At 41.4% G+C, this 26931-nt stretch overlaps 1 protein-coding gene across 1 annotated transcript in view; it reads right to left on the bottom strand.

The window, feature by feature from the left end:
• LOC140209969 (SRSF protein kinase 1-like) overlaps nucleotides 1-26254 on the bottom strand; it is an 80510-nt gene extending 54256 nt beyond the window's left edge. Inside the window, exons 1-2 of the mRNA XM_072278669.1 lie at nucleotides 26150-26254; nucleotides 25984-26044 (exon numbers count right to left, since the gene is read on the bottom strand). Of these exons, the coding sequence (XP_072134770.1) occupies nucleotides 25984-26044; nucleotides 26150-26165 (77 nt within the window). The 5' untranslated portion in view covers nucleotides 26166-26254. The remainder of the gene's footprint in view (nucleotides 1-25983; nucleotides 26045-26149) is intronic.
• Between the last annotated feature and the right edge of the window lie 677 nt (nucleotides 26255-26931).

Here is a 26931-nt window from a genome sequence, read left to right as displayed (position 1 = left end):
TGAGGAGCAACAGGAAACATTTTTCAGTAAAGGGCTAAACAAACATTGGACCCAGGAAGAGAATGGAGATGGTGGGGGGGGGGGGGGGGGGGAGAAAGAGACGACTTCAAGTGGAAAGTAGTTCAAGCTAACTTACAGCATCTCATTTTGATGACTTGGGGCTTAGGTTAAGAACTGGGATCGCAATTTAGATAGATACTTTATTGATCCCAAAGGAAATCAGTGTCACAGTAGCATTAGAAGTGCACAGGTATCAGTATTAGAAGAGAAGTAGAAAGAAAAAAAAAGTTATTACAAGCAGTCTAACGGAGGGGTTATCACTTCCCCGGCTATAGGTTGACTTATTATTGAGCCCAGAGGAAGAATAATCTCGCACAGCACTCTTCGGAGCAACGCAGTTGTCTTAGTCTATTACTAAAAGTGCTCCTCTGTCCAGCCAAGGTGGCATTGTCCAGAATTGCCAGGATTTTCTGTAGGGTCCTTTGTTCTATCACAGCCTCCAGTATGTCCAGTTTGACTCCTATACAGAACCAGCCTTTCTAATCAGTTTACTAAGCCTGTTGGCATCACCCTTGATGTCATTAGCCCAGTACAGTGAAGACTGTACTGGTGACAACCAACTGGTAGAACATGTAAAGGAGAGGGCTGCATTCTCCAAAGGACCTCAGTCTCTTCAGGAAGTAGAGGTGACTCTGTTCCTTCTTGTACACAGCCTCTGTGCTGGTGTTCCACTCAAGTCTGTCATCCAGGTGCACCCTCAAGTACTTGTAGATCCTCACCACATTCACACACTCACCATTAATAGTACCAGGGAGCAATGCAAGCTTAGTCTTCCCTTTCTCATACTGATGTTGAGCTGCACATGATTCAGCTTGCACCATTTGACAAAGTCCTCCATGAAAGCCCTGTATTCATCCTCCCGTATAGAACCAACTATTGTTGAGTCAGAGAATTTCTACAAATGAAATGACTTAGTGTTGTATCTAAAGTCTGAGGTATACATGGTAAATGGGAAGGAAGCCAATAGAGTCCCATGAGGCCCCAGTACACTTACAGCCAAGTCTGATGCACACCTCTGAAGCACCATAGTGCTGGTCAGAAAGACTATTATCCAGGATACAATTCACAGCGATGGTCAATTGTTCTGGTGCAATCTACATTTCTTCCATTGAGGCTAAAGGAGGGTTCTGTGCATAATTCTGGGAACTATATTTTAGGGAAGATGTCGAGGTTTAAAAAGATGCAGAAGAAATTGATTAGAAACTTCAGTTATCTGGATGGACTGTAGAGCTGGGCCTGTCCTCCTTGGAACAGGAAGTTGTCAGAGAACCCAACAGGGTTTCCAGACAGAAAGCATTCACATCAGAAGAGTCAAGATCCTCACAAACCGACTTCTCATGGGTCAGGATAAAGCACGGATAATCAAGAATTTATACAATAACGAACTACACAAAAAATATTACAAAGTGCTGAAAATACTCAGGTCAAGCAACAAGTATGGAGAAACCAAATTTTCTAGGTCATGGCTTTCAAAGAACTACTAAGTTGTTCCAGTATCTTGCTTAAATATCATTTTTCCATTATTTTAAATTTCTTTTGAAAATAACGATTGAAGTTCTTAATTTGACAGCAAGATATTAAAAAAAACTCAAAATTCAACATGGCCTTTGAATAATATTATGAGTAATTAAACCCCGCCAGTATTCATTGTTATACTGTAGCAGCTTAATAACAGTAATTGATTAACACAGGCACCTCTAATATACAAAGGGCACTGAGATTTAGGGGACACCAAAAAAAGATTACAGAAGTGCAATTTCTCTGGCTTGAGTGCTTTTTTTTTTAAGACCAGTGAGTCTTACTTCAGTGGTTGGTAAGTTGATGGAGAAGATCCTGAGAGGCAGGATTTATGACCATTTGGAGAGCATAATATGATTAGGAATAGTCAGCATGGCTTTGTGAAAGGCAGGTCCATATCTCGGGTAATGATGATTTTTTGTACAGAGAGGGTATCACAAATGACCTGACTTGGTCAAACCAAGCAGAGTCCACTACCAAGAAGGCCCACCAGCATCTGTACTTCCTGAGAAAGCTAAAGAAATTTGGCTTGTCCCCTAAAACCCTCACTAATTTTTATAGATGCACCGTAGAAAGCATTCTTCTAGGGTGCATCACAACCTGGTATGAAAGTTGTCCTGTCCAAGACCAGAAGCTGCAGAAGATCGTGAACACAGCCCAGCACATCACACAAACCAATCTTCTGTCCTTGAACTCACTACACTGCATGCTGTCGGAGCAGTGCTGCCAGGATAATCAAGGACACGACCCACCCAGCCAACACACCTTTCGTCCCTCTTCCCTCCGGGAGAAGGTTCAGGAGCTTGAAGACTCGTACGGCCAGATTTGGGAACAGCTTCTTTCCAACTGTGATAAGACTGTGCTGAACGGATCCTGACCCGGATCTGGGCCATACCCTCCAAATATCTGGACCTACCTCTCAGTTTTATTTTTGCACTACCCTACTTTCCCTTTTCTATTTTCTATTTATGATTTATAATTTAAATTTTTAATATTTACTATCGATTTGTAATCCAGGGAGTGCGAAGCGCAGAATCAAATATCGCTATGATTGTACGCTCTAGTATCAATTGTCTGGCGACAGTAAAGGTCATGCCTTACGAACCTGGTTCAATTTTTTGAGGATGTGACTGAACACATTGATGATGGTAGAGCAACAGATGTAGTGTATATGGATTTCAGCAAGGCATATGACAAGGTACCCCATGCAAGGCTTATTGAAAAAGTAAGGAGGCATGGGATCCAAAGGGAAATTGCTTTGTGGATCCAGAACTGGCTTGCCCACAGAAGGCAAAGAGTGGTTGTAGACGGGTCATATTCTGCATGGAGGCCGGTGACCAGTGGAGTGCCTCAGGGATCAGTTCTGGGACCCCTACTCTTCGTGATTTTTATAAATGACCTGGATGAGGAAGTGGAGGGATGGGTTAGTAAAGTTGCTGATGACACAAAGGTTAGGGGTGTTGTGGATAGAGTGGAGGGCTGTCAGAGGTTACAGCGGGACATTGATAGAATGCGAAACTGGGCTCAGGAGTGGCAGATGGAGTTCAACCCAGATAAGTGTGAGGTGGTTCATTTTGGTAGGTCAAATATGATGGCAGAATACAGTGGCAGGCAAAAGTTTTGGCAACCCTGGTCAAAATTTCTGTTACTGTGAATAGTTGAGTAGAAGATGAACTGATTTCCAAAAGTCATAAAGTTAAAGATGAAACATTCTTTTCAACATTTCAAGCAAGATTAGTGTATTATTTTTGTTTTGTACAATTTTAGAGTGAAAAAAAGGAAAGGAGCACCATGCAAAAGTTTGGGCACCCCAAGAGATGTGAGCTCTCAGATAACTTTTACCAAGATCTCAGAACTTAAATAGCTTGTTAGGGCTATGGCTTGTTCACAATCATCATTAGTAAAGGCCAGGAGATGCAAATTTCAAAGCTTTATAAATACCCTCACTCCTCAAACCTTGTCCCAACAATCAGCAGCTATGGGCTCCTCTAAGCAGTTGCCTACCACTCTGAAAATTAAAATAAATGATGCCCACAAAGCAGCAGAAGGCTATAAGAAGATAGCAAAGCATTTTCAGGTAGCCGTTTCCTCAGTTCGTAATGTAATTAAGAAATGGCAGTTAACAGGAACGGTGGAGGTCAAGTTGAGGTCTGGAAGACCAAGAGAACTTTCTGAGAGAACTGCTCGTAGGATTGTTAGAAAGGCAAATCAAAACCCCCATTTGACTGCAAAATACCTTCAGGAAGATTTAGCGGACTCTGGAGTGGTGGCACACTGTTCTACTGTGCAGAGACACCTGCACAAACATGACCTTCATGGAAGAGTCATCAGAACACCTAAACAAGCCTGATGCATTTTGGAAACAAGTCCTGTGGACTGATGAAGTTAAAATAGAACTTTTTGGCCACAATGAGCAAAGGTATGTTTGGAGAAAAAAGGGTGCAGAATTTCATGAGAAGAACACCTCTCCAACTGTTAAGCACAGGGTGGATCAATCATGCTTTGGGCTTGTGTTGCAGCCAGTGGCACGGGGAACATTTCACTGGTAGAGGGAAGAATGAATTCAATTAAATACCAGCAAATTCTGGAAGCAAACATCACACCATCTGTAAAAAAGCTGAAGATGAAAAGAGGATGGCTTCTACAACAGGATAATGATCCCAAACACACCTCAAAATCCACAATGGACTACCTCAAGAGGCACAAGCTGAAGGTTTTGCCATGGCTCTCACAGTCCACCGACCTAAACATCATCGAGAATCCATGGATAGACCTCAGAAGAGCAGTGCATGCAAGACGGCCCAAGAATCTCAGAACTAGAAGCCTTTTGCAAGGAAGAATAGGTGAAAATCCCCCAAACAAGAATTGAAAGACTCTTAGCTGGCTACAGAAAGTGTTTACAAGCTGTGATACTTGCCAAAGGGGGTGTTACTAAGTATTGACCATGCAGAGTGTCCAAACTTTTGCATTGGGCCCTTTTCCTTTTCATTTTGAAACTAAAAGATGGAAATAAAAAAGTAACCTTGCTTAAAATATTAAAGAAATGTGTCATTTTTAACTTTATGCCTTTTGGAAATCAGGTCATCTTTTACTCGCTTTGCTATTTACAGTAACAGAAATTTTGACAAGGGGTGCCCAAACTTACATGCCACTGTATAGCATTAATGGCAAGACTCTTGGCAGTATGGAGAATCAGAAGGATCTTAGGGTCAGAGTCCATAGGACACTCAAAGCTGTTACACAGATTGACTCTGTGCTTAAGGCGGCATACGGAGCATTGGCCTTCATCAATCGTGGGATTGAGTTTAAGAGCTGAGAAGTAATGTTGCAGCTATATAGGACTCTCTTAGTGTACTGTGCTCAATTCTGGTTGCCTTACTACAGGAAAGATGTGGAAACTACAGCAAGGGTGCAGAGGAAGAGATTTACAAGGATGTTGCCTGGATCAGGGAGCATGCATTATGAGAATAGGTTGAGTGAACTCTGTCTTTTCTCCTTGGAGCGACGGTGGATGAGAGGTGACCTGATAGAGATGTATAAGATTATGAGAGGCATTGATCATGTGGATAGTCAGGCTTTTTCCCAAGGCTAAAATGGCTAGCATGAGAGGGCATAGTTTTAAGGTGCTTGGAAGTAGGTACAGAGGAAACGTCGAGGTAAGTTGTTTTTATTTACATAAACGCAGAGCGTGGTGAGTGCGTGGAAGGGGCTGCTGGCGGAGGCGGAAATGATAGGGTATTTTAAGAGACTCCTGGATGGATACATGGAGCTTAGAAAAATAGAGGGCTATGGGTAAGCCTAGGTAGTTTGAAGGTAAGGGCATGTGCAGCACAGCTTTGTCGGCTGAAGGGCCTGTATTGTGTTGTAGGTTTTCTATGCTTTTAAAAACAAATAGGTTCAACATATTCAAAATACTTCAACCATTAAATATTAGGGAACATATATTATTCAATAATCATACAATAATTCTTCAAAAGAATTCAATGATCAACTTATGACAATTCTAAAACCACAATTTTATTAATATCATAGTTACACAGCATAGAATCAACTCGCCCATGCCAACCATGAACTAATCCCATTTGCACTATATTCTTCCAAACCTTCCGCATTGATGTGTACTGCTTCCAAACGAGTACATATTATTTTTAGTAACATCCCATTACAGTCCAAAGAGAAATCACATTTTGTTTCAATTTTAATCATAAAAAAGACAAGATCCATCTACTTCAGTGGAATCAGGAGGATCTTTACATCTCAAATTAAAATAAGTTTAAAATTTTCAAAATCCACAAGTATTGATTATATTCACATACTGACAATAATATACACCTTGTTGCAACTTAGAATTCAAGTTCAATTATACTCTGCCACTTTGCCTCATTAATGAGTTTTGAACAGAAATATACAGTTAGCTCTCCTCATCTGCGAGGGATTGGTTCCAGGACTCCTCGCGGATACTAAAAAACGCGGATGCTCAAGTCCCTTATTCAACCTGTCTCAATGTGGTGGATCTTAGGACCCAGCGGAACCCCGGACCTTATTTAACCTTTCTCAGAGCAGTGGACATTAGGACCCGGCGGCGAAGCTCTGAATCCACAGTGTTTCTGTTCACGAAAATAATCACGATCACGATTTAAAATAAAGTGGAAATAATAGAGCCATCAGAAAGAGGTGAAACGCCACTGGTCACTGGAAAAGCATTAGGCTACAGTCGGTCAACGATCAGAACAATTTTAAAGGATAAAATGAGAAAGGCCCTGCCCGATTAAAGCAACAATTATTACGCAGCAATGCATTGGTTTAATTATCCGGTTTTGGGTTTTTGATTCTCCACATCAACCCGGCAGGGATGGACAGCGTGCTCGGGAGCAATCTGTCTCTGGATCGAACTCGGGAACTTCCATTCCCGAGCCCGGCGCTGAAACACATGTTTCTTAAGTATTTTATATGCATAGAAAGGTAAAGTATATACTAAGACAAATGTTTGACTAACTGACACTAAATAATATCGGATGTACCTGTTCCGACTTACTTAGTAAGAGAACTTCCGGTTTTTTTTCAATCCCGATCCACGATAACCTACACACATCCTCCCATATACTTTAAATCATATCTAGATTACTTACATTACCTAATACAATGTAAATGCTACGTAAGATAGTTGTAATACTGCATTGTTTAGGGAATAATGACAAGAAAGAAAAGTCTGTACATGTTCGAACAACAAGTGCTGGAAGAGCACTTCCGGGTTTTCTCGATTTGCGGTTGGTTGAATTCGCACACGCAGAACTCGCGGATAAGGAGGGCCAGCTGTACGTTGCTAAAATGCAGATAGATATTTGGAAGTAATGACTTAGTTGCATTCTGAACCCAGTCAGACAGTGGGTTCAAATCCCACTTGGTGGAGGTGCACCAAATGTTGACTGGGATATAGTAGCAAGAGAGAAGAAATTTAGTAATCAGTACAGCCAGGGGCACAGAGCAGTGAGAGGAAGGAATATTCAGTTGCATCTATCTGGCATGGGAGCAGTCAAGCATCGCACCGGAAGTCCCTACAAAGGACCGAGAAAATAGTTGAGAGGATCATAGGGGTCTCCCTACCATCCATTGGGGACATTTATCAGGAGTGCTGTATACGCTGGGCCCTTAGTACTAAGAGTCCCACCCATCCAGCATCCTTTTTGACATTCTGTCATCAGGCAGGAGACTATGATCTACAAACACAAAAATAGTCAGGATGAGAAAGTTCCTTCACCGAGGCCATTAGGCTTCTGAACTTCCAACTTCATATTCGAAGTATTTAATATTAATGCTTAATATTATTTATGTGTGATTCATCTGTTGATTTTACCCTTACTTTCATAAGTTATTGTATTTTATGTGTTATGAGTACGACTGCGCTTCACACCCTAGTTCGGAGAATCGCCTCATATCTATACAAGTTTATATGGTTAAATACATTATATACATGTATATAGTTAAATGACAATAAACATAGTCATAGTCATACTTTATTGATCCCAGGGGAAATTGGTTTTCGTTACAGTTGCACAATAATAAATAGTAATAGAACCATAAATAGTTAAATAGTAATATGTAAGTTATGCCTGTAAATTATGAAGTAAGTTCAGGACCAGCCTGTTGGCTCAGGGTGTCTGACCCTCCAAGGGAGGAGTTGTAAAGTTTGATGGCCACAGGTAGGAATGACTTCCTATGACGCTCTGTGTTGCATCTCAGAGGAATGAGTCTCCGGCTGAATGCACTCCTGTGCCCACCCTGTACATTATGTAGTGGATGGGAGACATTGACCAAGATGGCATGCAACTTAGACAGCATCCTCTTTTCAGACACCACCGTGAGAGTCCAGTTCCATCCCCACAACATCACTGGCCTTACGAATGAGTTTGTTGATTCTGTTGGTGTCTGCTACCCTCAGCCTGCTGCCCCAGCACACATCAGCAAACATGATAGCACTGGCCACCACAGACTTGTAGAACATCCTCAGCATCGTCCAGCAGATGTTAAAGGACCTCAGTCTTCTCAGGAAATAGAGACGGCTCTGACCCTTCTTGTAGACAGCCTCAGTGTTCTTTGACCAGTCCAGTTTATTGTCAATTCGTATCCCCAGGTATCTGTAATCCTCCACCATGTCCACACTGACCCCCGGATGGAAACAGGGGTCACCGGTGCCTTAGCTCTCCTCAGGTCTCTCCACCAGCTCCTTAGTCTTTTTCACATTAAGCTGCAGATAATTCTGCTCACACCATGTGACAAAATTTCCTACCATAGCCCTGTACTCAACCTCATCTCCCTTGTGGATGCATCCAACTATGGCAGAGTCAGCAGAAAACTTCTGAAGATGACAAGACTCTGTGCAGTAGTTGAAGTCCAAGGTGTAAATGGTGAAGAGAAAGGGAGACAAGACAGTCCCCTGTGGAGCCCCAGTGCTGCTGATCACTCTGTCGGACACACAGTGTTGCAAGCACACGTACTGTGGTCTGCCATTTGACTTGATTTAAAACTTGACTTACCCTGCATTTATTTCTATTTTACAAGGTTTAACAGGTCAGACAGATGAACTTGGGGGAAAAACCCAGTGAGACCATATGGGCAAAACTTAGAAATGCTACTTACAAACTTACATGGAGCAGTAATACAGACATTCACCCCACCACCCCCTCACCTGTCCCAGTAGTCAATGGGATAATGGGAACAGGAGGAGCAAGTGTGCAGAGAAATCACTCATAACTGTAAGAATAATGTGTTTGTATTAGTGGGAGATTTTAATTTTCCCAGTAATGACTGCCCCACCCACATTGTTAATTTCAGGTGAAATTTATAAGGCAGATCCAAGACAGTTTTCCTGAATCAATATACAAGACAACCCTACATAGGATTGTGTAATTTTACAACTCTTCTGAGAGAACAAGGTAGGGCAAGCATTGTAAGTGGCAACCAGGGAGCACTTTGACTCTAGTGACCATAATTCTGTAAGACAGTGATGGAAAAGGATAGGATAGGTCAACAGGTTAAGGCCTGAAATTGGAATTGAGCTAATTTTGGAGGAGTTAGGCAGAATCTAGCATATGTCAATTATGTGAGCTTGTTTGAAGGGAAAGGAACAAATGGCAATTGGGAGGCTTCTGACAGTGGGATATCAAGAAGCAACATGTTCCTGTTAGGGTGAAGAGGGAACCTGGTAAGATTAGGAAATTCTGGCTGACAAGAGATCAGCTCACCCTGAAATGAAGACACCTCTTTCTCTCTTATTTGGGGGGAGGGGGAGGGAGGGGGAACGAACGCGTGCACGCGCGCCCCTGTGCTATGTCGAATACCATATGAACGAGTAGTCTTTGGAGTACTGCAAGTCTGTGTCTTTGCTGTTGCTTTGCTGCACGCTTGAGTGCTTGGTGTTGGGTGCTGATGCTTTTTTTAGATGGTGGGGAGGGGGATCGTTGCTTTGCTGCTGCTTACGCGTGGGGAGGAGCTGTGGGGTTCTAACATTTAACTGTCATTCATTCTTTGGGGGCATTCCTCTGATTTCATGGATGGTTGCAAAGGAAAAGCATTTCAGGATATATATTGTATACATTTCTCTGACATTAAATGTACCTTTGAAACCTACTCTTCTTGAACACTAGTATGATCATTGCCCTGTTGACGCAGGTGGGAATCTCCAATTGCAGTAGTGAGAGACTGAAGATGTCCTTGAACAATCCCACCTGGTGGTTGGCACAGGTTTTCAGTGTCCTACCTGATATACTATCAGGGCCCAACACCATGTGCCTTGCACTCCATGTCAGTAAAACCAAGGAATTGATTGTGAACCTCAGGTAGGGGGGAAAAAATGAGGGAACACGCACCAGTCCTCTTAGTGGGATCAGTAGTGGAAAGGGTGAGCAGTTTCAAGCTCCTGGGTGTCAACATGTGAGGGTCTATCCTGAGCCCAACATAATGATGCAATTACAAAGGCGACATGACGACAGCTCATTAGGAATTTGAGAACTGATACGTCACCAAAGACAATCAAATTTCTACAGATGGGACCGTTCAGAGAATTCTCACTGGTTGCATCATTATCTGGCATAGAAAGGCCGCTGTACAGGGTGAGCATTTTCAAATTCTGGGGTGAAAACACCTCTGAAGATCTATCCTGGGCCCAACCAAGACGGCACAACAGTGGTTATATTTTATTAGGAGTTTGAGACTCGACATGTCACCAAAGACTAGCAAACTTCTACTCACTTTACACTATGACTGTATGGCTAAGCACAGCTCCAATTTCATATTCAAGTTTGCCAATGACAACACTGTGGTAGGTCAAATCAAAAGATGGTGATGTATCAGCATATCAAAGAGCGATTGAAAATCTGGTTGAATGGTGCCATAACTACAACTATAACTTGCTTACTCAATGTCAGAAAGACCAAGGAGCTGATTATTGACTTCAGGAGAAGGAAGCCAGAGGTCTATGAGCCAGTCCTTATCAGGGGATCACAGGCAGAGAGGATCAGCAACCTTACATTCCTCAATGTTATCATTTCAGAGGAACTGTCCTGGGCCCAGCATGTGAGAGCAATTACAAAAAAAGCACAACAGTATCTCTACTTCGTAAGGAGTCTGCAGAGATTCGGCATGACATTGAAAACTTTGACAAACTTCTACAGATGTGTAGTGGACAGTATATTGACTGGCTGCATTACTGGCTGTTTCCTGCAATGGAAACACCAATACCTTTGAACGGAAAATCCTACAAAAAGTAGTGGATATGGCACAATCCCTCACATAAAACCCTCCCCACCGCTGAGCACATCTACACAAAGTGTTATCACAGGAAAGCAGCATCTATCATCGAGGGCCCACACCACCCAGGTCATGCTCTTCTCACTGCTACCATCAGGAAGAAAGTACAGAAACCTCAGGATTCACACCAAGTTCAGGAATAGTTACTATCCCTCAACCATCAGGCTCTTGAACAAAGGGGATAAATTTACATTTCCTATCATTGAAATGTTCTCACAACCCATGGACTCACTTGCAAGGGCTCCATTTATTTTTGTACTTGCAGTTTGTCTTCTGCACACTGGTTGAATGCTGAAGTTGGTACAATCTCATTGTTTCTGTTACGGATTTATTAAGTATATGTCTGCAAGAAAATCAATCTCAGCTGTATATAGTGACATACATGTACTTTGATAATAAATTTAGTTTGAAAGCATTCTAACTGGTTGCATCACTGCCTGGTATAGAGAAGCCACGGCAAAGGGAGGGAGGGAGGGATGGATGGTAGCCATCGTTAAGGAACCCCATCATCCAGGACATGACCTCTTCTCGTTGCTATCATCATGGAGTCAGCACAAGAACCTTAATAAGCACTCGTCTTAGGAATAGCTTCTTCCCCTCTGCCAGATTCGTGAACAGACAATGAATCCATGCAGACTACCTCACTATTTTTGGGGCTCTTTTTGAACTATTTATTTTATACACACGAATTTTTATTTATTTATATATTTGTTACATGTATATACACACATACATACACTAATTGTAATTTAATTCATTTTTATGTATTGCACTGTTCTACCGCAAAAACAAATGTCACAATTTATGCCAGTGATATTAAACCCAATTCTGATTCTGTTCTATTGACACCCTATCAAAAAGGGAGCTTATTCATATTGGTTTAGGTCAGGGATAAGTGAACCCCTTAATGACTATAAAGATTAACAATATTGTACACACAAGAGGGAAACCAGGAAGGCGGAGAGTTTAGGAGAAGGAACTGGCAGGTCAGTTCAAGGAAAATTCCAGAGGTACTATAGCTACATTAAGAGTAAAGAGTGGCTAGGGAGAGAGCAGTTCCCTTTAGATACCAGCAAGGCCACCTAGCACTCGAGCCACAGGAGATGGGCGAGATTAATAAACAAACATTTCTCCTGTGTTTACGCTGAGGGAAAAAAAACATAGTTACTAAAGATAAGAGAAGCAAGAGAAGATGATTCGGAGGACATCCATATTACCAGGGAGGAGATATCTGCAGCTTTACAGCACATTAAGGTGGATAAATCCCCAGGGAATGACCAAGTATATCTTCTATTTACTTCATTGTTAGCTACTGGTGAAGTTTCTGAAGACTGGAAAGTGGCTCATGTCATTCTGTTATTGAAGGATAGCAAGATGTCAAGGAGTCATTGGCCAGTCAGCTTGACGTCAGTACTGGGGAACTATGTAGCCTCTAAGCTATGCGCGCGCGCACACGTTTTTCAACCAGCACACAAAGGAAATTAATGTGTGCACAAAAGGTTACCTAAAGTAATGTAGTAATTAATTATACTTATTGAAAATAATCTTTTAGCCAAACATTTCTGTTAACTAGTTAGTCGTTTTTTCAAATACAACAATGCACGCCACTAATTTACGTCACCTCACCTTTCCTGTTCCGGTTTGTACAGCTGCATCACAGTGGCAGCCATCTTTGGCAAACAGTGTTCATATCGTAAAGTTTACAAAGATCTGTTTCAAATCCTGTAAATAGCTTACTAAGTTTTTATTGAAGAAAATATTGATTCACTATGTCAAATTCAAAAGAAGCGAAGGGCGTGAAGCACAAAAGTACTGCAAATTTGTTTAAAGTTGAATGGCTTAACAAAATAGTAGAAACTGCTACACCAAAAGCTCATGAAGTCATGAACGTTCAGCTACAAGAAATATTTATGTATGATTCAGACACTGGAGTTATGTTTGTATTGTCATGATGTGAAAGTTGCTGGAGAATTTGCTAGTGGAAAGAAGTGGGATAATATTTGGAAACTTGACTTTTTGAAGTGTCATTTGGCAAGTAAATTGCATTTGGATGGTGTACAAAAGCTTAGGCAACAGAACCCGTCATTACCTGTTACAGGAGTGCTACGCATGTTACGGTTGAGTGCAGATGAGCAAGAGCAAAAACGATCAAACCCAGAGGAGATCAAAGTTCTTATCGACAGTGTGTTGTTAGCTGTTAAAATGAATAACTCTTTACATTCAGTTCAACACATTAATGAACATATGGAAAAGTATGTTCAACTCCCAGACAGCTGGCGAAGCAAAAATGCGTTCAAATTTCTGAAGACCATCATCTATATTGTTCAGAAAGACATGTTTGAAGAAGTAGCATCAGCAGATTTTCACACGTTAGCAGTTGATGAAACCACAGACATATCTGTCAACAAATGTCTCATTCTATACTTCAAATTCAGATCTAAAGATTGTACTGTTTATAAAATGTTTTTTGGCGGAATAGTTCAGCTGCAGGCGTGTGATGCTTCTTCTACTGTTTCAGCAATCAAGCAGTTTTATGAAGAGAAGAAACTTGACCTCCATAAAATGGTGATGCTTACATCTGATGGAGCATCAGTAATGTTGGGCAGAGTTAATGGTGTTGCAGCAAGACTTAAACAGGACATTCCACACGTAGTTCAGCAACACTGTAGCACACCGTGAAGATCTGGGAACTTGTGATGCACGGAAAGAAGTCAAGTTAATCAGAGACATTGAAACTTTGATGAGAACAATCTATACAATGTTTTCTCGATCTACAGTTAAAAGATGTGAATTTAAAGAAATTGCAGAGGCCTCTGAAAATGAAGCTATTGCTCTCAGACCACTTAATGAAGTCAGATGGTTATCTAGACACTTTGCATTGCAGGCAATAATAAAAAATTATGAAGCACTGATCACATACTTTGAAGATCATCAGTAAAATGAGCCTGTGGCTAAATACTGTCGCAAGAAATTGATAAACATCACATACAAAGTAGCTTTACAAGTTTTAAGTGATGTCTTTAATGAACTGGCTGCATTGTGCAAGATTCTGCGAAAGAGTGGCCTGACACCGATTGATTCACATCATTTTGCACGAGGCAAAATTAACAAGAAAGCAATATTTGGGAGACAATGTTTCATGGAGATTTGTTAAGCCGACGTGAAGAAAACGTCACAGTAGATACAAGTTCGCTGTTGACTTTTCTAAATAGTCTTTGTGCTCATTTAGAAGAAAGGTTTCCTGAAGATGAGGTACAAGAATGGTCAGCTTTTGATTTCTCCGCATTTGCAGATTGTGACTTCACATTTAGCAATGAACAAGTTAATGCCTTATGTCTAAAATATCATGATTTTCTAGCTGAAAATACTGTAATAGATAGTTTAATGATTTCAAATTTCCCATGCAAGAAAAAAAACTAAATCCAAACTGATTTCAGACTTGGCTCAAATGGTGGCATTTGTACTTCAAAATGAACAGTTTTGCAACCTTGCAGTTGATGGACATTGGGGAAACCTTTCTTGGACTGTGAGTGAGGTTTTAGCCTCCTGAATCCACTCAAGAACAAGCTGAGAAACCGTTTAGGTGAATGTCATTTGGATACATTAATGAGAATCAAAAGCTATCAATTGGATGGAAGTTCTATTAGTCGAGATAGAGTTTACAAAGAATGGGTAAATGCCAAAGACAGGAGAGACAAAAACAACTGAGTGACTTAAATATGTATGTTATTTTGATATTCTGTGCAGTTTTATGTCAAATATTTTGTAAACCTACATAAACTGTGCCATGTGTGCATTCAGTGCACACATACCTTTGTCACAGGAAAAAAATTTGCACAACGTAAGATTTTTGCGCACACTGACTACTAAAAATTAGAGGGAACATTGCTGGGGAATATCCTGACAGGAATTCTGAGGACATTCTAACAGCATTTAAATAGGCAGTCTGGTCAGGAGTCAGTATGGCTTTGTGCATGCAAAGTCATGCTTGACAATATTTTATGCGGCTTTTGAAGAGGTGACTAGAAGAATAGACGACGTTAGGACAGTGGATGTGCTCTACTGGATTTTAGCAGGACTTTTGACAAGTTCCTGCATGGGAGGCTGGTTTGGAAGGTGGAATCCAGCAAGAGCTACTTCGGTGGCTTCAAAATTAGCTCAGAGGTAGGAAGCAAAGGGTGGTAGTTGAGGACTGTTTCTAGGAATGGGGGCCAGTAACTATTGATGTGCCTCAGGGGTCAATGATGGAACCATTTTCTTTGTTTTTATATAAATGATTGAGATGTGAATACACAAGGCTTGATCAGTACATTTGTAATTGATTAAATGTTATTGATAGTGAAGCTCATCATAGATTACAGGAGAATCTTGATCAGTTAGGAAAGTGGGCCAACAAGTGGCAAATAGATTTCAATAGAAATTAGAGTGAGAGGATACATTTTGGAAAGAGAGCACAAGGCATACTGTGAATGGTAGGCCACTAGGGATCGTAATAGAAAAGAGAACTGGTAGCATAAATGCAGTTATTAAAAATGGCATCACACATAGAAAGGGCAGTGAAGGTGTTTTAACACACAACGGCCTTTTGTCAGGATAATGAGTTTAGGAGATGGAACATGCTGCAGTTGGTTATGTTGTTAGTAAGGCCGAACTTGTACTACGTACATTTTTGGTCATTCTATTATTGAAAAAACATTGTCAAGTTGGAAAGACTGCAGAAAAGATTTATGAGAACTTTGCCAGGACTAGAGGGCCTGAGTAACAGGGCGAGTTGGCTAGGCTAGATCTTTATTACTTGGAACATAGGAAACTCAGGGACAACCTTACAGAAGTGTTGAAAATTATTAAAGACATTGATGAGGAGGATGGTAACCGTCTTTTCCTCGGGGTAGGGGAGTCCCAAAAATAGGAGGCATGGATTTAAGGTGAGGGGAAATATTTAAAAGGGATAACATTATCCACGCAGATGGTGGTGAGTATATGGGATCAGCTGCCAGAGTAAGTGGTTGAGACAGGAACAATGGGATTATTTAGCAAGCACTTGGATCGGCATGTGGAGGAACAGGGCTTAGATATGGGCCAAACACAGGAAACTGTAACTAACAGGGTGGACAGCATGTTCAACATGGACTGTTTGGGCCAAAGGGCTAGTATCCTATTGCCCCATGGCCATAATTCTTAATAGGACTCATTCCCCTTCAGATATTCTGGGCATCAGTACTGACCAGACAATGGGAAAAGCCATTTATAGATACTGTGGTAGCAAGAAACAGTCTGAGGCTAGGTATTCTGCAACGCATGTTTACCTTAACGCAATCTCACAAATTACTACAAATTTTTAATGATATAGGCCAGATGAATTTAATTAACTTTTTTAAACAAAGACCAATCAGCACTTAAGTTTTCTTTCTCCATTGACGTAGTATTTATAGCAATTAGTTTTCTCTTCATATTTCTATCTACCACATTTTACTTTCAAATCCCAGGAATTTATAATGTCTTTAACACTGGCATGATCCATCTACAATTTTTTCATGTATTTATTCACATTTCTTCAAAGTACATATATGTCACCAGTTACAACCCTGAAATTTGCTTTCTTGCAGGCATACCCAATAAATCCAAGGAACATAACCGAATCATGAAAGACCGTATCAAACAGGATGGACAAACAACCAATGCACAAAAGACAAAATGTGCAAATACAAAACAAAAAAAGCGATAAACATCAAAAACACAAGATGAAGAGTCCTTGAAAGCAAGACCAGAGGTTGTGCAAACATTTCAATGACAGGGCAAGTGATGTTGAGTGAAGTTATCCCTTCTAGTGGTGGGTCCCGAGGCACCTGTACCTCCTTCCTAATGGCAGCAGAGAGCATGGGCTGAGTGGTGGTGGGGGTGGGGGGGTCCTTGACGGATGCTGCTTTCCTGCGTTAGTAACTCTATGTAGATGTGCTCAGTGATGGGGAAGTTTTCACCTGTGATGGATTGACCCATATCCACTACTTTTTGTAGGTTTTTCCATTCAAGGAATTGGTGTTTCCATACTATGCTGTGATGCAACCAGTCAATATACCCTCCACCACACCTCTACAGAAGTTTGCCAAAGTTTTAGATTTCTTGTCAAATCTTCGCAAACCTCTAACTGCTGTGCTTCCTTCATAATTGCAATTGTATGCTGGGCCCAGGACAGATCCTTGAATATTATAATGCAAAGGAATTTTAAGTTGTGACCCTCTCCACATCTGATTCCCCCAATGAGGACCAGTTCATGGACCTCAGGTTTCCTCAAATCAATAACCAGCTCCCTGGTCTTGATGACAGAGTGAGAGGTTGTGTTGTATAGCCAGATTTTCAATCTGCCTCCTGTATGCTAATTTGTCGTCACCTTTGATTCACCAACAGTGGTTTCATCAGCAAGCTTAAATATGGCATTGGAGCTGTGATTAGCCTCACAGCCATAAATATGACAGGAGTAGAGCAGGAGACTAAGCACACAGCTTTGTGGTGCCCCTCTGTTGATGGAGATTGTAGAATTGCTGCTAATCCAAACCGTCTGCAAGTGAGGGAATCAAGAAACCAATTGCACAAGGTACTAAGACCAAGATATTGGAGCTTATTGACTAGTCTGAAGGAATAATACTGAATGTCGAGCTGTACATGATAAAGAACATCCTGATATATGCACTTCTGCTGTCCAATGTTCCAGGTTGAATGAAGCGCCAATGAGATGGCATCTCCTGTGGACCTGTTGCCCTATTAGGCAATTTGGAGTAGATTCTCAGGCAGAAGTTGATGTTTCATTGCCAATCTCTCAGAGCACTTCACAGTGGATGTAAATGTTACTGGATGATAGAGGCAGGTTATCACATTCTTCTTAGGCAGTGGTTATCATTGAAGCCTGCTTGAAGAAGGTGGGCTCCTCAAACTAGCAAAGTGAGAGGTTAACGTTATCAGTGAACACTTCAGCCAATTCATCAGCATGGATTTTAGTACTCGGTCAGGTACACCATCTGGGTCGGTGCTTTCTGTGGGTTCACCCTCCTGAGGATGCTCTCAAGTCAGCCTCAGAGACTGAAATCACAAGGTCATCAGGGCTGGAGTTCATGAAACTTCCTCCATGTTTTGATGGTCAAAGCAAGCACAGAAGGTATTAAGGTAATCTGGAAGCGAAGCCTTATCGTCACCCATGTCACTTGGTTTCACTTTGTAAGAGGTAATAGCCACAGCAGTCAAACAACCTTCATTAATTCAAGTTTAGTCTAGAATTGCCATTTCACCCATATGATAGCTTCCGGAGATCATATCCAAACCTCTTGTACCTTACTTGGTGACCAGACCTGAATGACATTGATCTGGCCCTTAGCAGATTTGCAGATCTCATGGTTCATCCAGAGCTTCTAGTTGGGGAAGACTGATTTTGCTTCTTTAATTATAGGCTGCAGTAGTGTTAAGCTAACTGGATAACAATTCCCTTGATTTTCCCCAGTTCATTTGATGCTCTACCAATTAGGGATGCAATAGCAAAGCAAAGTAGGTTAGAATGTTTCAAAACAGAAGTATACACAAATGGAAAGGTTGAGAGGGAATATTCTGGGGTAAAGGGTCATGGCATTTGAAGGAGATGGCAACAGTGGAGCATCTACATTTATTGCCAGAAATGAAACACAAATACATGGTTGGAAGCAGTTATCCTGCAAGAAGTAATGGATACGGCCCAGTCCATCACGCGTAAAGCCCGCCCTCCCCCACAAACCACCGAGCACATTTACATGAAACGTTGTTGCAGTAAAGCAGCATCCATCATCCTGGATCACTATCATCCAGAACATGCTACTGCCATCAGGAAGAAGATACAAGAGCCCTAGGACTCGCACCTCCTGGTTCAGGAACAGTTACTACCACTAGACCAGCAGGCATTTGAACCAAAGGGGATAACTTCACTTGCCTCATCATTGAAATGTTCCCACAAACAATGGACTTATTTAAGGACTCAACATCTCATTCTCAATAATTATTGCATATTTATTATGATTTCTATATTTTGCATTTGCAGTTCGTTGTCTTCTGCACTCTGGTTGAATGCCTTAGTTGGGCAGTCTTTCATTGCTTCTGTTTATAGCTATTAATCTTTAGATTTGTTGAGTATGTCCACAAGAAAATTCATCTCAGGATTGTATATGGTGATATGTACTTTGATGATATTTACTTTAAACTTTTGAGCTCAGTGAAAACAGTTGTGGAAGGATCAGAAAAAGATGAGAATTTTCAAAAACAGTACATACTTAACCAGAAATTATCATGAGGCAGCATGCACAGAAATAATGGATGAACATTAGACCAAAAAAACAAAGGAGCAGAATTAGGCCATTCGGCCTATCGAGTCTGCTCCACCATTTCACCATGGCTGATTTATTATCCCTCTCCATGCCAATGATGCCCTTACTAATCAAGAACCTATCAAGCTCTTAAAAATACTCAACATCACCTTCACACCCAGCTATGGCAAAGAATTCAAGATTCACTACCTACCCTCTGGATAAAGAAATTCCTCCATCTCTAAAGGGCTATCCCTCTACTGAAGCTGTGCTCTCTGGTCCTAGACTCCCCAACTATTTGAACATCCTTTCCACATGCACTCTATCTAGGCCTTTCAATATTCGATAGGTTTCAATGAGATCCCCATTCCCCCTTCAGTCATCTAAACTCCAGCGAGTACAGGTCCAGAACCATCAAACACTCATTATCCATTTCATTCCCAGAGTAATTCTTGTGAATCTCCTCTGGGTTTTCTCCTAATGCCAGCACATGCTTTTTAGATAAGGTGTCCAAAACTCTCAATACAGCAAGTATGGTCTGACCAATAAAGCTTCATTACATCCTTGCTTTTATAGTCCTGTCCTCTCAAAATGAATGCTAATGTTGCATTTGCCTTCCTTACCATCTACTCAAACTGCAAGTTAACCTTTAGGGAATGCTGCAAGATTCCAAGTCCCTTGGCATCTCTGACTTTTGAATTTTCACTCCATTTAGAAAATAGTCCACTCTTTTATTCCTTCTACCAAAGTGCATGACCATACACTTTCCGACACAATATTCCATCTGCCACTTCTTTGCCCATTCTCCTAACCTGTATAAGTCTTTCTGCAAGACTCCCCACCTTCTCTACACTACCTGCCCCTCAACCTATCTTTGTATTATCTGCAAACTTGGCAATCAATTTAATCACCAAAATTATTGACATATAACATAAGTATTCCCAAAAGAGACCCCTCTGGAACACTGCTAGCCATCGGCAGCCAACCAGAAAAGGCCCCTTTATTCCCATTCTTTGCCTCCTGTCAGTCAGCCAATCTTCTATCCAAGCAAGTATCTTTATTATACCATGGGCTTTGATCTTACTTAGCACCATCTTCAGCACCTTGTCAAAGGTCTTCAGAAAATCCAAGCAAAACAACATCCACAAACTCTCCTTTATCTATCCTACCTGTTATTTCCTCAAAGAATTCCAACATAGTCGTCAAGTAAAATTTCCCCTGAAGGAAACCATGCTGACTTTGGCCTATTTTATCATATGCATCCAAGTACCCCAAAACCTCATCCTTAACAATTGACTGCAGCATCTTCCCAACCACTGAAGTCAAACTAACATGCCTATAATTTCTTTTCTCTATCTCCATCCCTTCTTAAAGGGTGGAGAGCTGGAAAACTGGAAATGTCACTCCAGAACCTAGTGATTTTTGAAAGATCACTACTAATGCCTCCACAATCTCTTCAGCTACTTCTCTCAGAACTCTGGGGTGTACTCCATCTGGTCCAGGTGACTGATCTACCTTTAGCTTCCCACACACCTTCTTAGTAATACCAACTACACTCACTTCTGCCCAACACTTTCTGGCATTACTGTTATGCCTTGCAGTGAAGACAGACAAAATACTTATTCAGCTCATCCACTATTTCTTTGTCCCCCATTACTAACTTCGGTTTTTAAAAGCTTACCAATCCCCTTACTTCTCAGTTTTTTGTGATATTAACCATATAACTAAATAACAATTACAGCATGGAAACAGGCGATCTCGGCTCTTCTAGTCCATGCCGAACTCTTACCCTATCCTAGTCCCACCGACCTGCACTCAGCCCATAGCCCTCCATTCCCTTCCTGTCCATATATCTATCCAATTTAACTTTAAACGACAACATAGAACCTGCCTCAACCACTTCTGCTGGAAGCTCATTCCACACAGCTACCACTCTCTGAGTAAAGCAGTTCCCCCTCATATTATCCCTAAACTTTTGTCCTCTAATTCTCAACCCATGCCCTCTTGTTTGAATCTTCCCCACTCTCAATGGAAAAAGTCTAACCGCGTCAACTCTATCAATCCCCCTCATAATTTTAAACACCTCTATCAAGTCTCCCCTCAACCTTCTATGCTCCAAAGAATAAAGACCTAACTTGTTCAACCTTTCTCTGTAACTTAGATGAAACCCAGGCAACATTTTAGTAAACCTCCTCTGTACTCTCTCAATTTTATTGACATCCATCCTATAATTCGGCGACCAGAACTGTACACAATACTCCAGATTTGGCCTTACCAATGCCTCATACAAATTCAACATTACATTCCAACTCCTGTACTCAACGCTCTGATTAATAAAGGCCAGCAAACCAAAAGCTTTCTTCGCCACCCTATCCACATGAGATTCCATCTTCAGAGAACTATGCACCATTATTCCTAGATCCCTCTGTACCAAAGCATTCTTTAATGCCCTATCATTTACCATGTATGGCCTATTTTGATTAGTTCTACCAAAATGTAGCACCTCACATTTTTCAGCATTAAACTCCATCTGCCATCTTTCAGCCCACTCTAACTGTCCTAAATCTCACTGCAAGTTTTGAAAACCTACCTCATCATCCACAACACCACCTATCTTAGTATCATCTGCATTCTTACTAACCCAATTTACCACCCCATCATCTAGATTATTAATATATATTACAAACAACATTGGACCCAGTACATATCCTTGACATACACCGCTACACACCGCCCTCCAATCTGACACACAGTTATCCACCACTACTCTCTGGTGTTTCCCATCTAACCACTGCTGAACCCATTTTACTACTTCCATATTAATGCCTAACGATTGAACCTTCCTAACTAACCTCCTGTGTGGAACCTTGTCAAACGCCTTACTGAAGTCCATATAGACAACATCCATCGTCTTACCCTCGTCAACTTAGTAACCTTATCAAAAAATTCAATAAGATTTGTCAAACATGACTTTCCACGCATAAATCCATGTTGACTGTTTCTAATCAGACCCTGTCTATCCAGATAATTATATATACCATCTCTAAGAATACTTTCCATCAGTTTACCCACTACTAATGTCAAACTCACAGGCCGATAATTGCCAGGTTACTCTTAGAACCTTTTTTAAACAATGAAACCACATGAGCAATACTCCAATCCTCCAGCACCATTCCCGTTTCTAATGACATTTGAAATATTTCTGTCAGAGCCCCTGTTATTTCTACGCTAACTTCCCTCAAAGTCCTAGGGAATATCTTGTCCAGACCCGGAGACTTATCCACTTTTATATTCCTTAAAAGTGTCAGTACTTCCTCTTCTTTAATTGTCACACTTTCCATAACTACCCTACATTTTTCCTTTACCTTACACAATTCAATATCCTTCTCCTTAGTGAATACCGAAGATATGCCCGCTTTTCCTTTTATGCTGTCTGAATTTCCTTGTCAGCCATTACTGCATTATCCTCCTTTCCAATCAACTTTGCTCAGCTCCCCTCTCATCCCTCTGTTATTCCCTTTACACCACAGTAATAATAATGCTTCTGACTTTAGCTTGCCCTCTCAAATTGCACAGTGAGTTCTATCAAATTATAATCACTGCGTCTTAAGGGTTCCTTTAAGCTCCCAAATCAAATCAGATCATTGCACAATACCCAATCCAGAACTGCCTTTTCCCAAGTGGGCTCAACCACAAGCTGCTCAAAAATGTCATCTTGTAGGTATTCCATAAATTCCCTCTAATGGGGCACAGCACCAACCTGACTTCCCCAATCTACTTGAACATTAAAATCTCTCATGACGATCGTAACATTGCCCTTTTTACATGCTTCTCCATCTCCTATTGCAATTTGTAGCCCATCTCCTGGCTACTGTTCAGAGGTCCGTATATAACTCCCATCAGGGTCTTTTTACCCTTGCAGTTCCTATACTCTACCCACAGAATTCTACATCCTCTGATCCTGTCATCTCTTTCTAAGAATTTGATTTCTTTTGTTTTTTAAAACCAGCAGAGCCACCCCATTCCGTTTGCCTATTTGTCAACCCTTTTGATACATAATGCAAGGTTTCCCAAAGACCTCCCTTATATAACCATCAGTAGCCATTTGCTTGCTACATTGAAAATGCTGTCCGGAATTACAGATGTGGATGAACGGTGCAGTGTCAAATTATATGACAAAAGTGAAAAATAAGACATTATAGCCTGCTTTACTCAACACTGAATGATAGTAAATAAATTGAATATACAAAGGATGAGTATGTGACATTCTGCACCCAGATCATGGCCAAAAAAACAATTTAATGGTTGAGTGGAGTCCACGGTAAGTAGCCTCACTGTGCTTGGGGAAATTGGGTCTACTTTACTCTCCTGCAACTGAAGTGTACGATCTTCCCACCCACCATTCTGCTCCTTTTGAAACTCACCAGCCAGCAGATATATCACAAGCAAGGCAGTAGTACAAACATCAAATAACTACCACCAGCTTCACTGTTGAGCAGCCTCACCACTTGATCTATTACCAAAGCAAAAACTTTGCCGCATGTGCTGAGGCAGTCAAGATGGAAATAGCTTCATGAAGTAATTAGTACTGATAAGAATACATATCAATGTAACATTAACTTCACATTCAACTGCATATATAATTGTGGTCTTCCCAGCCAGATATTAGCTGAAAAATAATGGTCAAATATGCCAAAAGATTGATAACAAGACAAGGTGGCTATCACTCATTATATGGTACAACACCCTCAAGGTATTTAATAACCAGTTTCATAATGGAGATAAAATGGGTAATATGGAAAAGCTTGCAATGGATTAAGAAGCTTCCTTGAAGGATGATAGCAGACTTGAAGGAGAGATGCACATTATGTGGAACAAAGGAATATTAGCAATGCCAGTTAGCATGGGGGCTAGGAAGTTAAATCATGGGATCAAGGGAGCAGATGGAAGGTTTCATGGAAAGGTGAGCTCAATTGGAATGAGGAAGATAAGAAACTTAAGATTGAGTGACATAGAAAAACAGGTTATAAACAGAAATGTACATATTAAAAATAATTAAAATAGCCTCCATTGTTTGAAATGTTTATGACATCATTGACATTATGATCTCATACCCGAGGAACAGGCTATTTTCTGTTACCATGCAACTGAAATTTACAATCAAAAACAAAATCTTCAAATACCAATCTGGCAGCATTAAACAACATAATAGAACAGATTAATCCAATAAAACAGACACATGGGTCTGTGTCCACTAGTGTTTCAGGTTTTATTAAAGACTATGTATTGTGAGTCTGCACCATTAATGACCTGCATAATCTTATTCAACCTCTTAAACAAGTTGATCAGCTCAAGTTGTGGCCAAAAAAAACAACAAACCACAGATGCAGGAAATCTGAAAGAGAAAATGTTTGGAAGCTGTCACCACTTGCCATGTTTTGGTAGCATCTGTGATAAGAACATTAACAATGCAGGTCAAAGATCCTTCATCAAACATGAGGAAGTTTACTTTCCTACTTCTGAAGAAGGGTATAGGACCTGAAATATTTCTCTTTTTACACTTCCAACAATTTCTGCTTGACATTACAGCATTGTCATTTATTTTATTTTCAATTACCTGACCCTGGACATTGCCCAGTTTATTCCTCTCTATAGATGCTGCCAGACCTGCTGAGTTCCTACACCATTTTTGTGTTTGTTGCAACTGCAGAATCTCAAGTTTAACTCACTTATCCCTTTTTGACACATCAAATATACAAAACTATACAATCCAACAACAGAGGGGAAAACAAATCATAAACACAAGAGATTCTGCAGATGCTGCCAGAACTCAGCAAATCAGGCACCATCAACAGAGGGGAACAAACAGTCAATGGTTCAGGCTGAGACCCTTCATCAGGGCTGGAAAGGAAGAGAGGCCAGCTCTCCATCACTTTAAATGACTTTCAGGGCACTGGAGCAGATTGCCTCATTTTCATCATGGACATCCAGTCCCTGGGGAATAGAAATATATATGCACTGGTTATCCACAGTGAAGGTAAGACCATCCAATTCAGGGAAATGAAAATTACTGAAGAGCATACATCCCTCCTGTCCAGTCTTGATGAAGGCCTCACTCAAAAACGTCAACAGTTTATTCCCCATCGACAGACGCTGCCTGACCTGCTCAGTTCCTCCAGCATTTTGTGTGCATTGCTAGGAGGGAAACAGGTTAGCCAGGGAAGAACTTTATTCCTTAAGATACCTACACTGGCCAGCATTTTCCCCAACTGTACATTTCACACTACAAGAATCTTCTTGCTATTCAGAGGAAGGTTTAAAAGGAGATAAAAGGTACACAATAAAAGCATTTAACGTCTTAGCAGCAGCTCCATTTACTGAAAAAATGTTCTAATAGAAGTGAATTAAACTTTAGAAGCAAAAGTTATACACCACCTTACCATGATTGAAAATTTTGGATATCTTACTACACTTATATTAAGTATCCTCTTTCTTCATTAACTGGTTGCACCCCCCCCCCCCCATCCCCGACAAGTTCGAACCCACCCCATTTTCTCCATCCGGCCACTACACAAAACACGGGAGACCACGCCAGAAGCAGCAACAGAAACAGCCGACCATGCCTCCTCAGTCCAGCTGCAATGCAGGGCGGGGGATGGAAGGGAAGAAGCCAAAAGGTCTCGGCCTTGCTTTCCCAAGCGCCGAGGCTGTTAGTGCGGCCTCGAGGGGGAGAAGAAGAACGCAGAGCCCTGGCCTGGTCTCCAATAAATCCACCACTCACTTTTTTGGAATCTTCTCCTTCTTGATCCGGCTTCTCTTTTTGCGCGCTTGGAGAGCCAGAACTGAGAAAACAAAAAAAGAAAAGGAGAAGGTGGCGTTAGGGTAAATTAAGGAGGTCTATGTCAAGGGCGACGCCGGGCACCGGTGGAAGAGGAAAAACTGCTCACCTTTTCGGGAGCTCATGTTGAGCCCGGTCCTCTCAGGCTTGCCGCAGCACGCAGGCGCAAACGGACAACTTTTGCTGATGTCCACTAATAGCACACACCACGCGTCTACCGCCAGCTGACGGCCGGCAAAGCCGCACTGCGCAAGCGTAGGGCCGTCACTTTTAGCCCCGCCCTGACCTCCTATTTGCAGAAGGGGGCGGGTGCAGTGCACGTCTTTTACCTCACAGCACTGCGCAAGCGCAAAATCACAACCGCGCTCACAGAGTCCCACCCCTTTTGAGGGCCTCCCGCCGCCAGGGGAGCGCCCAAGCTGGAAAGTGTGCCCCCCCCCATGACGTAATCTGCATTGATGACATGTCTTTTTTGAAAACATCAGTCATCATTCTCTTGCTTAAAAAGCTTTGAAGAGATCTGTAAAATTAACTTACAAAATTGCTTTAATATAGCTATCATCCTTTGGTTTCCCATCAGTTTTATCCGGAGGTACCAGAACCTGGTACCAGCATTAGGAATGCTGTCTAACAGCACTTCACTCTACCAAAGGGTAAATAGTCACATAAGAATTATGTATGCTGCTGTTTGAATTGATATTGCGTTCACAAGATAGCGCTCTTTCAAGCATTTAAACTGGGCCTCATTCTCATCCAGGTGAGAAATGGTCCTGATGTACAAACATGATTCTTAGAAGTGCAGAGGAAATGTCAGGGGTAAGTTTTTTACACAGAGAATGGTGAGTGCATGGAATGGGCTGTTGGCAGCGACGGTGGAGGTGGAAATGATAG

Source organism: Mobula birostris, chromosome 14, assembly GCF_030028105.1.
Source record: "Mobula birostris isolate sMobBir1 chromosome 14, sMobBir1.hap1, whole genome shotgun sequence".
Lineage (NCBI taxonomy): Eukaryota > Metazoa > Chordata > Chondrichthyes > Myliobatiformes > Myliobatidae > Mobula > Mobula birostris.
This window is presented reverse-complemented; position numbering and strand designations above follow the sequence as displayed.